General features: G+C 36.5%; 1 protein-coding gene across 1 annotated transcript; it reads left to right on the top strand.

Annotated features, from left to right (window-relative positions):
- Positions 1-147: 147 nt before the first annotated feature.
- LOC120634217 (protein BCCIP homolog) lies at positions 148-9,070 on the top strand. Its single transcript, XM_039904684.1, has 7 exons — positions 148-334; positions 3,645-3,771; positions 4,360-4,487; positions 5,087-5,223; positions 6,638-6,774; positions 8,233-8,378; positions 8,896-9,070. The coding sequence occupies exons 1-7, from the start codon at positions 215-217 to the stop codon at positions 8,965-8,967; spliced, it is 867 nt and encodes a 288-aa protein (XP_039760618.1). The 5' UTR covers positions 148-214; the 3' UTR covers positions 8,968-9,070.
- Positions 9,071-13,484: the final 4,414 nt, after the last annotated feature.

Below are 13,484 nucleotides of genomic sequence, written 5' to 3'. Positions count from 1 at the left end.
ATTTTAAATCAATTTTCCGTAACTGCAGATGCTCTAAATTCCTAATCGATCTTTAGATTACTGTTTTAGTATCCTCTTTGGAGCGTACCCACTAAAAAAGCACGACAAACTTTTTGACATTGACAATTAAGTTTTTGTTTACTTTGGAGGTTTACCCTTTATGGTCTGTCTTCGTTGTGTTTGACTGTTAGTCGGTAAAACAATTAGTTTCAAAATGTCCAATAAAAGAAACAAGGAAGTAATAAACCAAGAAAGTGAGAGTGATGATGAACAAGATTCCGGCAGCGAGAAGGATTCTGACTTCGATTCCGATGGAAACTTCGTAGGTGACAAGGTATGGAGTAACATAACCTGCGATACACATGGCGCCTGGCGGTGTTACGTTATCGTTATAAATATAAATAAAAACTTTATTTACCAGCTCAACGATCCCAAGCCAACAGGCGTATCAATGTGTCAATTACACCAACTATTTTAATCATAAGAAATAATTAGATTCAGTATGTTACTTTTATTTTTTTAATATATTAACCTAACACAGCACTACATCATCATAACATTAATCGATGGATATAATACTACTTTCCAAACTATATGGAACTAGCTGTTGCCTGCGGCTTCGTTTGCATTAATTTCGGTAATTTGCAAATCCCGAGGGACCGTCTGTTAAAGTTAAATTATACTTTGATATTTTATATTACTTTCTTAGGTATGTTGTATTTAGTATGAGGTCTATTCAGGTTACTTATAAAAAATATAAACTACATATTGTTGTTTCTTTAGAACAAATACAAGCTGGTAATTATTTAATACCCTTTGCTATGCAGACATATAGAAACTTATACACAACAAACTATTTCAACATCCTGGGGTTTCGTTTTTGTTTAATAATTAGTACTTTAATCTTGTGGTATATATAACTTTTATTTATCAACAATAGTTTTCTGAGCCCACACTAAATACCAAATTTTCAAATCAAAACTTTCTCACTGTATGTGACATTATTGTAATTTTCTTAACAAACTCCATTTGAAAAAGATTTTTGTTGGTAAAAATTGGTTAAAATAGGTCCAAGTATCTTTTCGCTTTATAATAACTTAATGTCAATTACTGCATTACACATCTGAGTTACTTTAATCGTTCATTAAATCACTCTGTCCGTTAGTAAAAACTATTGAAAAAAATGCTTTCAGTACTTTTGAGTTTTTTGTGCCTGCACAAACAGACAGATGCATAGGGTTTTGTTTTATTATATATAAGGATAAGGATTAAACTAACTATAATAATTAGGATTGCGATTGCGATTGAGACTAATAATATAAAGATAGAGAACGATTTAAATCAATATCAATGACAATATCGATATTGATATTTATCTATAATCAATGACAATATCTATATTGATATTTATTTATTTATTAGCTTTTCAAGGGAAAATACAAGGGTTGGGTATAGATATCCGGTACTTGATTTTACATATGTTTTTTGCTTAGGAGCTTTGTCTAGGTTAAACTTGGTCCATATACACTGTTTTTGGATTTGGGAAATGCATTTTGAATTAATGACGATAAAAATAAATTTCACTAAAAATTGAAATGCAGCTAGATATGTATCATCCCATCCCCTAGAATCTGACACTAAAAAGGTATATTTAACATAGGATATTTAATACATAGGTCAAAATCTATTTTAAGAAACTAGGTTAGGTTAGGTTAGAACATAAAAGACCATTGAGAGCCGAGCGAAGCGGAGCGGAGCGAGGCGTCCCCTAGAATCTGACACTAAAAAGGTATATTTAACATAGGATATTTAATACATAGGTCAAAATCTATTTTAAGAAGCTAGGTTAGGTTAGAACATAAAAGACCATTGAGAGCCGAGCGAAGCAGAGCGGAGCGAGACGTCCCCTAGAATCTGACACTAAAAAGGTATATTTAACATAGGATATTTAATATATAGGTCAATATTCCTATGTAAAAGAAGTGAGGTTATGATTTATAAAAAAAATCATTACTCGAAAACTATACTTTTCCGACAAAGGGGAAAGGTGGGGGGGGGCTTCCCCTACCCCTATATATCCGGATATCTATACTTTTACCAAATACAATACTATTACACATAAAAGTAATGCAGTGTTTTTGTATCACATAAACCAATGAAGTTTCCACAACTGGGTATACGATAACATTAACCACAATTGCTTAGGAATAAGTACCTGCAAGCAATTATAGTACAAAAAAAGAAAAAAAAATTTACATTAAAACAAAAATGAAAAACAAAAACTTTAAAGCTTACAATGCTTATTTTGCCGTAATAAATTTCCTAAAAGGGCCAATTTTGACATGAAAAATGTCTGTCTCACAATATTTGTTGTTAAAAGCATTGCATGCACGAGATAAAAAGTTATTTGCCAAATACCTTGTCTTCCATCTAGCCCACGCAAAGGGAGGTTTACGCCTTGCATTGAACCTACGACATGCAAAATCAATATTACTTAGAAGAAGTGGGGAGTCAACTAAATTAAGTATTATTTTATATAAATAAACTACGACAAGACACACAACGCTATCTAGCCCCAAAGTAAGCGTAGCTTGTGTTATGGGTACTAGGATTGCTGATGAATATTTTTATGAATATAATACACATATTATTATAATATACATATAAACACCCAGACACTGAAAAACATTCATGTTTTTCCAGTTGTGGGAATCGAACCCACGGCCTTGGATGCCGAAAGCAGGGTCACTGCTTACTGCGCCACTCGGCTGTCGAATATATAATTACATTTGACCTCTTAAATCGAGTCTTTTTTTCTAAAGTAATTTCAGTTGCAGATATACTGTAATCAAATACTAAGTTACGACGTTTAATATAACGTATAATCATATAATTTTATATATAAATTTATTATAAATCCGAAATTGCATCAATGTAAACTTTGATTATTGTGTTTTATATCAATTTAAATATCAATATATATAAATTTTAGTAATTCATTACAGTAATCGATATTGATAATCGGTATTAAAATTGATATCGTAATCGATTACCATCGATACCATCGATATAAAAATCGATATTAATCGATATTGATAACAATTTTAGAATATAGATTACCGATATCGATTTTAATATCGATATCGTTATCGATTTTCAAATCGATTTTGATATCGATATTGATATCGATTTGAAAATAGATTTTAGTAATCGATAACGATATCGTTATTAAATTCCATAACTATATCGATACTATAATCGATCAAAATATCGATATCGATTTCGATTTCAGTAATCGATATTGATATCGATTAGAGAATATCAATTACTTTTAACTTACTTACAAAGAACTTTTTTTTGATTTTAGTTAGATGATATATGATTTCTATAAGTATCTGTGCGAGAGATACAGTTTATTGATTGTGTCGTAACTGATTATTTTGTATTTTTTGCACTTAGTTTCCACAGTTAAGATTTGTGATCTAGATTTGGCCCTATTTGACATTAACACTGTTGTATACATAAATAAATAAATCGCACAAACAAGATAATATAATACAACACATTTAAGTTAATTTAATTACTTGTTAAGTGTAACGTTCTTTTGAGAATAAATGTCTTTCAACATATTTGTGCGTCTACAGGAACTCCAAGCTGACTTTGAGGGCAGGAACCCCGAAGACTGTGACTTTCATGGCATCAAACAACTACTGAGACAACTCTTTCTAAAATCCAATGTCGAATTGGGAGGACTAGCACAGATCATTATTTGTAAGTCTACAGATTTTCCTACAGTAAAAAATTTCATATGATAGTTTATGAGTAAGAAATTATATTATTATATACTTTCTATCTTTCTTTTTTATATTATTATATAATTTCTTGCTCATTGTGTTGGTGGGTTTTTGATATTAATATACAGACCTGCATGTAGACTCGGACAGGACAAAGATACCTGCAGGGCTAGCACAGGCAGGGGACAAAAATTATATCCAAAATAGATATACAAGGGATATATACTGCTGAGTTTCTTGCCGGCTTCTTCTCAGTAGAATCTGCCTTCCGAACCGGTGGTAGAGTCACTACATACAGACAGACTTGACGTTTCAAAAGTGCTTGTATTAGACCTACTTGAAATAAATGAATTTTGAATTTTGATATAATTAACGTACAAACTAATAATAAATAAAATAAGTCTGAAAGTTGATAAAGCAGTGGGAGAAGAAACATTTTTATCCTTTCCCCGGGGAGATAATCGTCTCTTGCCTATGCTAGCCATGCTGGTGTCTTAGTTGTTATAACTTAGTCGCTAAGTCGCATGTCTGTCATTATACTAATTAGTACTAATGTTGCTTTCAGCCCAAAACTATATAGGCAGCGTAGTGAAACAATGTTTGGACGATGGGCTGGATGACGACGATGACGAGGATGACGGCAGTGACGGAGTGTTTGGCATCACCACAGTAATTAACATTACTAAAAGAAAAGTAAGTTTATGGTTTTTTTTTTTAATGTTTATAGACACTTGACTGCAATCACCCCAGATGATAAGTGATGATGCTGCCTAAGGTGGAGCGTGCTTGCCTGAAAAATGCCTATTCACTCTTGATTTGTAGGTAATGGGGAGAAAGGGAGCTGGAAGGATCCTTGCGGTGCGAATTAGAAACGAAGGTAAAGCGCTTTGTACACGTCCGTGGTATATCAACCCCGTAGGGATGCAGATCCTAACGGTGCCTCGCGGTTCGATGGTAAATAAGTGAGGGGAAAACTAGATCAAACAGTTGAGCATACTCTCCGAAATATATATCTTGAAGAATACCGAAAGACAGGTAATCTTGCAACGTTGCTCCAAACTGAAGTTTTTTTTGGTAGGTCACCGATGAGCCTTAGGAAGGCGATCCACTGAATCCAAGGCATCTAGCCGACTTAACTGCCGTACCCCTAACAGGTTAGACTGCATTACCACTAGCACGCCACCACCAGAAGAGATTGCAGCTACGAGCCCATTACTGTCACGGACTTGTCAATATTTCTTACACCCAATGGAATTCTTAGAAATTCATGTGTTTGCGTATTATGTTTTCAGGAAGAGCCCTGCATCAAACAAATCAGAACATTGCTAACCACACTTGCCAACGACAACGCGGATGACAGAACTAAGGCACTTGTCAACAAAATATTGACGGATGACACCAACCAAGTAGGATTTATTATTAATGAAAGGTAATTAAATCTGTTCGATATTCATTACCGTTATCCTCAATCTATCATAATCACATCATCATCATCATCATCATCATCATTATCATTATCAACGTTGCAACCAATTGACGTCCACTGCTGGACATAGATCTTTTCTAAGGAGTTGCACAATCCACGGTCCTGGGCCTCCAGCGGCTCCCAGCGACTCGCCTGATATCGTCTGTCCATCTCGTTGGTGGGTGCCGAACCACGCTGCGTTTACCGGTGCGGACTCGCCATTCCAGCACCTTAAGTCCCCAACGTCTATCAGTTCTCCGAGCTATGTGTCCTGCCCACTGCGAAATCAGCTTCACAACTCGCATAATCACATATTAGTGATGATACCTAGGAGTCCTAGGACTGATGGTTTATCATGCTCCCCAAGGCAAAGCTAATTTCCACACTCCAGTATTGTACTGAGATTTGCTTATATAATACCTAATTTTTTCTCAACCTGCACGGTTAGCATGGGTGACAATTATCTCCCCGGAGAAAGGATAAAAATTTATCTTCTCCCACAGCTTTATGAACTCACAGAGCACAAGTGGAAATAATATCCAAATAATAATAAACGGGGGTAAACTGATTCCATGTTCCAGTTATTAAGCAGGTGGACACGTTAATTATATCACCTGCCAGTGGATATAATTTTTGTCTCCTGTCCGTGCTGGCCCTGCAGAGAATCTAATCCAGGACCATTGAATGGAATTAAAATTGAATGGATATCCAATATTTTTTGTCATAAGATTACATTTTTTTTCTTCTATTTTACTTTGATTTTTTTTTCGGTCTAAAATATATTTTATTTATTTATTAATGAACCAACGAAAAATATTTTTTTCTAGGGTACTAGTTTTAATAAATATTGACAATAATTTTTTGTCAATACTTCAATTCTTTAATACCCTGTTAGGTATAGCCCATAGTATGCCTACTAACGAAGAAGCGACCGTACCGCATCACGTTCAAGTTACGTAGGCGCAGCGAATTCCAGAGGCTATTGAATCGTGATGCGATAACTTTTTTACCATGCTTCCTATGGGAATTAATTGTACGATCTAGGCTAGGGAGCTATATTAATAACTTTAGTTTTATTATTATAATAATTAATAATGTAACTCTTAGACTAATAAATTTATTCATCTTCATTTATTTATTCATATTATTCGTCTTAACATCTTTTTATTCAATATCCTGCTGCAACAAAAATTATGAGTACCCTGCAAACAGGTGATATAGTCAACAATCAGATTTTTGCCAATAATATTGACGTTTGTGCGAGGCTTTATTGGCTTATTGTTTTTAAAGAAGAAAACATTGCGATGTTGTACAATAGAAAAAATGTTCTGGAATACCCTTCTCACATTAACAATTCTAAACATGTTTTTTGTTTAAGGATACTCAACATTCCAGCAGCAATCAGTGTACCTCTATTTTCGTCGCTACAGAATGAATTGGACAAAGCCATAAAGAAAAATATGCCCTACGTCTTTCAATATCTTGTATGGATCTGTAAGATATACAAAACTGGAGGTAAGCTTTACCGAGTTTTACCCACTACCGGCCCACTACAAGAGTCTTCTCCTACTATGAGAAGGGTTCAGGTTGTCGCCCACTAACCTAGTCATGTGCAGATTGGTGGACTTCTCACGCCTTTGATATCAATAGGAGAACTCTCATGCATGCAGTTTTCCTTCACCGTTTAAAGCAAGCAATATTGAAATTGGCTTAAAATAAAAACACCACCGTTTCAGGTCACACCCTCATATAATATATGGAATGTGTGTACAACTGTGGAACGTTTTATTATTTTTTCATTTGACTACAAGTTAGCCCTTGACTGCAATCTCACCCGGTGGCAGTCTAAGATACACTAGAAAATGTTTAAACTAAAATTATTAAAACGTTTTGCAATTCGCTAGAAGGTGACTCTTAATTTTATGATTAATCCAACATTGTTTTCTCAGACCCTTAGATACAAATATTGGTTTTATAAGTTAGTATTACTATAAATTTACAACATTATGCATTCTGTATTTGCGGTAGTTTATAATTCTTTAATTAAAATTCTTGTATTAAATTAAGTTATCGTACATACTAACCAGTGCATGTTCTGACTACTTTTAAGTGAAATTATGGTTAATTTATTGATTGATAGTCCTAATAGAAATAAATAAATAAAGATGGTAGCGGGTTAACCCGTTAGGAAGTATGGTAGTGATACCCCCAATTGGTTTCTACGCGATATCGAACCGAAACACAAAACGTCTTTGGGGAGGCGTCCATAAATTACGTGAGGTTTTTTTTTTCTGTCCCTCCCTCCCCCCTGGTAAGATTTTGTGAGATTTTATTAAACCTCCTCCCCGAATCTCACTTGAGATTTTTTAAAATTCGGGTTTCTTACGTAATCGCGTTGGATTTTTATTGTAAAAAGAAAAAAAAAAGTTAAGACTAGTAAGATTAAATCTTAAGCATGTAATCCAGATTGGATTAAATGGACCAAAACATAATATATAATTCTATTATTTTTTATTAGTGTTTTTACCTACACTTGGAGGAATTATTAATTATATAAAATTAAAATGCATATAAAAATTGTTTTGTTTTTGTTTAGGTAAAAACAATAATAAAAATAATAAAATTGTAAAACAAGCAATGTGTCATCTCTTGTTTCAAACGTGTCTCATTGTAATGGACTGGCTATAAGACTGATGTAAAAAGGCATATACTAATTTCGGCATCGACGGTAGGAGAGCCGTAGCTTAATTGGAGAAAGCGCTCACGCCGAATTTTTTTTTTTATTAATCAGATTTGACTCGACCCTCTCCCTTCCTTAAACATCTCACGTATTTTATGAACGCCCCCTTTGCCGGTAGGGACAAATAACTAAAAAAAAAATTCAGAATTTTCTCCGGTCTGATCTAAATTCCCAATTTTCCCTGCCGGAAATCGAACCTACCTCCTAATTAAATTGATTTGAATTTTTTCCAGATGACGAGTCGGACGTGCTGTTCGCAAACCAGGAGGAGAAGCCGTTGACGGAGGAGGCGCTGGCGGCCTTCGACGTCGACGTGACGGAGCAGGCCGACCTGTCGCAGTGGGACTACGACGGCGGCGCCATGACGCCGTGCAGAAAGGTGACTATAACCTGACCTTCTCCTCTGTTGTGCTTATTTTTGATGACATAAAGGTTATTACGTCAGCGGGAGTAGCTTTTTTTTTTTTAATTATATAGCATTCAAAATGCATATAAAAATTTTCGTAGGCATATACTTATTTCGGCATCGACGGACGGATCGATTAAGAAAGCGCTCAGGTCGCGATTGCCTAGAGTCGCAGGGTCAAATCCTGTCGGTTCTTCAAATCTAATTATATGCATTTTAAATTTATAAAGTTGATTATTCCTCAAAGTGTAGGTAAAAACACTAATAAAAATTATATAGCAGCCCATAGATGTAAATAGGGTGAGAGGGGACAAGAGCTCTACTTACTTTTGCTGTAGAGGGGGAGTATATAATTGTAATAAATCCGCTTACGTAATATTTAAATGGATATCCCCTATAGGAATATAACCAATTTGACTGAAATTTAGAATGTGAACTCAATTATTTTAATTCATAGAGATGTTAAGTTAATATAAACCCTTATTTTCAGATACTTATATTCGAGGGCAGCAAATTCAACCAACTGATTAGACTACTAAAGGAGGAAGTAGAAAATGTATAATGAATGATTTGACGGAATATATTCGCACGCTGTTATATGCCAGAAATACACATGTATTTTATATATTTATACTTTAAGGATAATAAATGTGAGCTAAGCTTTATTACGTTTTTTTATTTACTCGTTATTCTCGGTACGTGCTGAAAACTCGCCTAACGTGATAAAGTAGTTATTTAAAACTGTCAGAAATATCTAGAAACATAGTAGTGTTCCCAGTAGAAATCAAAAAGTTGTGTATTGCCACTAAATGTATTGAAGTAAGTTATTGTGAACGTTTTGTTTTGTTTTTCTAGACTCATTTTATAATTTTAAACCACAATGTGAGATGTTGATAACAAAAAAAAACACCCGGCAAGTTCGTTGTGGGCATCTTCTTAGACCAGGACGCGTTTGGAACCCTCGTAGCTTTAGTTTTAAGTTATCGCCATTATCTCACTACCGTGTAATTCTGATGTACGCATCAAAAGTGCCACCTACTTGAATAAAGATATTTTTGACTTTGACTTTAAAGTTAATGACTAAAGCTTTGCAAAATCTAATCTAATTTTAAAATATGTTACTAAGTCTTAGCTAATAAATAGCTCAGTTCTAGCGGAGCTCTAGCTGTATTGATACGTCTATCATCAGTTGCCTCACGAAATTCCTTTAGAGGATCTTTGTTGTTGATGTTCTGTGAACCATTTTTTGCACGGCGGACTTCGGTTAAAACAAGTCAACTATCTAGGTGTGTTTTATTCTATTGTTTCACATATTTAACCTTTGTACCTTTGTTGTTTTTGTCTCTTTTATTTATTTTTTTCTTGTGTGCAATAAAGTATTTTTCATTGATTGATTGATGGTCGAAAATATGTTTTTTATATGAACTAGTTAGTACATGTGATGGCATGCGAGTTGCGACTTATTAAAAAATAATCTGCACTCATGTATTATAGAACCAACAAAACAACGAATTCTAAGTATATTTTATAAAACGTACTTGCGGAAATGTATAACACACTTGATTCGGAAATGCCGCCCTTGCAGTAAATTTAAAACACGCCGGAAAAATAAGCTCGGCGTGTTCGGCCGCATTCTTGTAGGTACATTTTTAACACGCCTAGCGTGTTCGAGCCGCACATGCATTACGTAATTTTAAAACACAAGCGTGTGTGTTTTTCGCAGTTAACGTGAATTGAATGCTGTGCACATTGAATGCTGCTCTAATATTAATAAATACAATACATAGGTGCTGTTGGTTGGCTAGGAGTGTTTCTGGTAAAGCGTATTCGAAATAGGCGCTACGAGCCTGCGGGCACTTGTATGAAAAATATGGCAATTTGTTTTTTTTTGTTGAATAAAATAGAATAAATATGATGCCAAAGCACCCTGGTTCCGATTCCGTGTGATTCACTTAGAATTGCGAGTGCGGATTGCCGACAAAGAAGCAAATTTTAAATAATATGCATTTTAAATATTATAAACCCTCCAGTAAATATACAGGGCCATTGTTGTATTTGCTTTTAGATTCCAAACCATAGTGGGTAACTCATTAAGTCTCCTCAAAACCGGGGCAAATCGAGGTAGTATCTTGCCCTTCAGGTCTCATGCGGGGCACTGAGGCCTTGCGACAGATTATTTCCCTAGCTACTCGTGGGTTTTGCATGGATACTAATATGTCAAATCAATCACCTTCCACCTCTGGTGGATCAAACCAGGAGCAGAGGAGAAAGACCGAATCAGCACCAACTGGTACTCACCAGGAGCTGAAGACGTCTATAGAACCTGGATCACCTTTGGTCACGGACCGGGATGTTACGATGGAGGACGGAGGTCACATCACCTCTGCTCAACCCCCGGACAAACCGGTCCTGCCCGACAACAAAATTGTCGACGCCAATCCAGCGTTTAGACGGTTAAGTGGTGCAGGCAAGAGACGAATGTGCACCTGAAGGAGGGTCTCGATCTGAATGAGGCCATCTTTCAGGACAGTTCAGGACTTAACCGGATGGTCCGCGACAGAACCTCAAGAGTTATATACTGTGGAAATTCAATTATCAAACACATCTCATCCAATCTCAATTTTGGCAAATGCATCGAGTCCAAAGCCAAAGTGGCAGCTAAAAAACTTGGTATCCTCAATAAGGTTAGGCGGTACTTCACGCCAGGTCAACGCCTCGCACTGTACCAGGCTCAAGTGCGAACCTGCATGGAGTACTGTAGTCACCTGTGGGGTGGCTCTGCCAAGTACCAACTTGAAGCTTTGGATTCGGTGGATCGTCGCGCCAGGAGAATTATAGGCGACAATTCGTTAACGCAGGCGAAACTACATAGTCTCCAGCACCGACGCAATGTTGCCTGTTTATCGGTTTTTTACCGGATATACTTCGGTGAGTGTGCTCGGGAACTTCACAATCTTGTTCCCCCTTCCCCGTTTTACCACAGAACAGCGAGACACCGAGAGCGGTGGCATCCTTATGTGGTTGATATCCCATCAACACGCACGAAACGTTTTTTATCCACGTTTCTGATACGTGCCGCTAAGATGTGGAACGCCCTCCCGGCAACTGTGTTTCCTGCCGCGTATAATTTAAGTACCTTCAAGGCTAGAGTGAATAGGCTTTTTCTAGGCAAGCGTGCTCCAACCTAGACCTCATCATTGCTTTCTAACGGCCATGATTGTCGTCAAACGCTGGCCTATCGTTAATAAAAAAAAAAAAATAAAAAAAACATCATTTATTAAAAAAAATCTTTTGTTTCCTGGGACCTCATTTGTATAACAAAATAAATGAGTCAACGAACATCTACCCTCTCAACAAAATAAATTGTAAAAAAGCCATAACTACATATTTAAAGAGTTTATCATATGACGATACTGAAACTGCATGTTTAATATTTAAGCTAAAAATAATTGCATGTTTAATATCTAAGCAAAAACCCTAGGGGGTGAAGGCACTGAAGCTGAAATACAAGGTTTCTTAGTTTAGCTTCAGAAGCTTGTAGTAATATAATTTTTTAAGATTTCATGGATGCCCCATCCTATAAAATAAGAAATGTTTTTACTATATTGTTTAGACTTAAGATTTTTGGAAATAAACATTATTATTATTATTATTATTAAAAATAAAACACGTTAGCTTGCTTCATTCCAAATCGTAATTTCCAATCGTGACTTGAATACAGGATCACTTAGAAACCGGGCAACCTTAAGTAGTACACAGATGCCTCCAAGTCAGGAAAAAATGTAGGGTAGGGCTTCACCGTAACCTGGGTATCCACACCTCCATACTCCAAGCGGAGGTCTTCGCAATAATTGAATATGCAGAAACCTGTCTGCTAAAAGACTCTAGTCTTTTAGCAGACAGGTAACAAAACAGTAACAAACCATTTAAATCCATTCGGACAGTCAAGCAGCACTCTCTGCTTTATCTTGTGAGGTTCTGAACTCAAAGTTGGTAGAAAACTGCAGCCAAATTCTGAATACCCTGGCATTAACTAACAGGGTCATTCTACGTTGGATTCCAGGACATGAGGGATCACCGGTAACCAACTGATGTACTGGCAAAAACAGGCGTTTTGGAGAAGCAAATAGGCCCTGAGACGGTCTGCGGAATACCCAAAAGCCTGGCGCAACTCACCCAACGAACCAATTGCAACCATACACTCATTCGCTGTAGACAACTCCCAGGAATGAACCATTCTCGAGTGCTAATAAAACCATTCAATAGAAGGGCCGCGTCTGAGGCATTAGCACTCAACAGAAAAAACCTATGCATCCTAGTGCGAGCGCTTACGGGGCACTGTGGGCTTAACAGGCACATGTTTAACCTAAAGCTGCAGGACACAGATCTATGCAGACTCTGTAAAGATCTGTGTCGAAGGAGGAAACGCCGCTGCACTTAATCTGTTCCTGCCCCGCGTTGATGAATAAACGCAGCACTCTTTTGGGGAAGTATGTAATACAACCAGAGGATGCTAAATTTCTTCCAGCAAGGAAAGTGCTGCTGTTCCTGGCGGCGACCAATGGTTGGTTGCTGGGATAGCTAGACAGCGGCTTCACAATAGATCGTAACCGGTCGACTTGACATCAGGGACCAGGCAAATCTGAGCCACAAGCAGAAGAAGAAGAACTCAGTAGTTTATTGGTACCGCTGGCCGCAGAGATAAGGTCATTGAGGTTATTGCACGAGGTCCTAAGTTGTGTCGGCAAAACTATAAGAAAAAATAGGGATGCGGATGCATCGTTTTGTACTTTTGTCGGTATAATGGAATGCAGACCGAGATTTCTAAAATAAACGATAAGCGATACCGATACCAGTGAGAATAGTGCAGGTTTACTCAGGTGTAAAAAGATTAAAAAATATAGAAACAACAAACATATATTGCGGATTCCGTTATAGCAGAAAAACGCGTATGCTATCGATATCTATTTCGCATCCCTATAAAATATTTTAAAGCTATAAATCTAGTATGTCCAGTGACATCTAAAGTTAAGGATCGTCCAAGTATGAGACTGGCTGGCTCATACCTCCGGAACCGAG

This window comes from Pararge aegeria, chromosome 23, assembly GCF_905163445.1.
Source record: "Pararge aegeria chromosome 23, ilParAegt1.1, whole genome shotgun sequence".
Classification (NCBI taxonomy): Eukaryota; Metazoa; Arthropoda; class Insecta; order Lepidoptera; family Nymphalidae; genus Pararge; species Pararge aegeria.
Note: the sequence above shows the minus strand (reverse complement) of the source record. Positions and strands in the feature narration are given on the sequence as shown.

Bases quoted from the DNA above. Each gene is read 5' to 3' on its own strand.
- LOC120634217 (XM_039904684.1), top strand. From the start codon at position 215: ATGTCCAATAAAAGAAACAAGGAAGTAATAAACCAAGAAAGTGAGAGT. The intron at 4,488-5,086 runs GTAAGTTTATGG...TTATGTTTTCAG, and splicing joins TTAACATTACTAAAAGAAAA to GAAGAGCCCTGCATCAAACA. The intron at 5,224-6,637 runs GTAATTAAATCT...TTTTTGTTTAAG, and splicing joins GGATTTATTATTAATGAAAG to GATACTCAACATTCCAGCAG.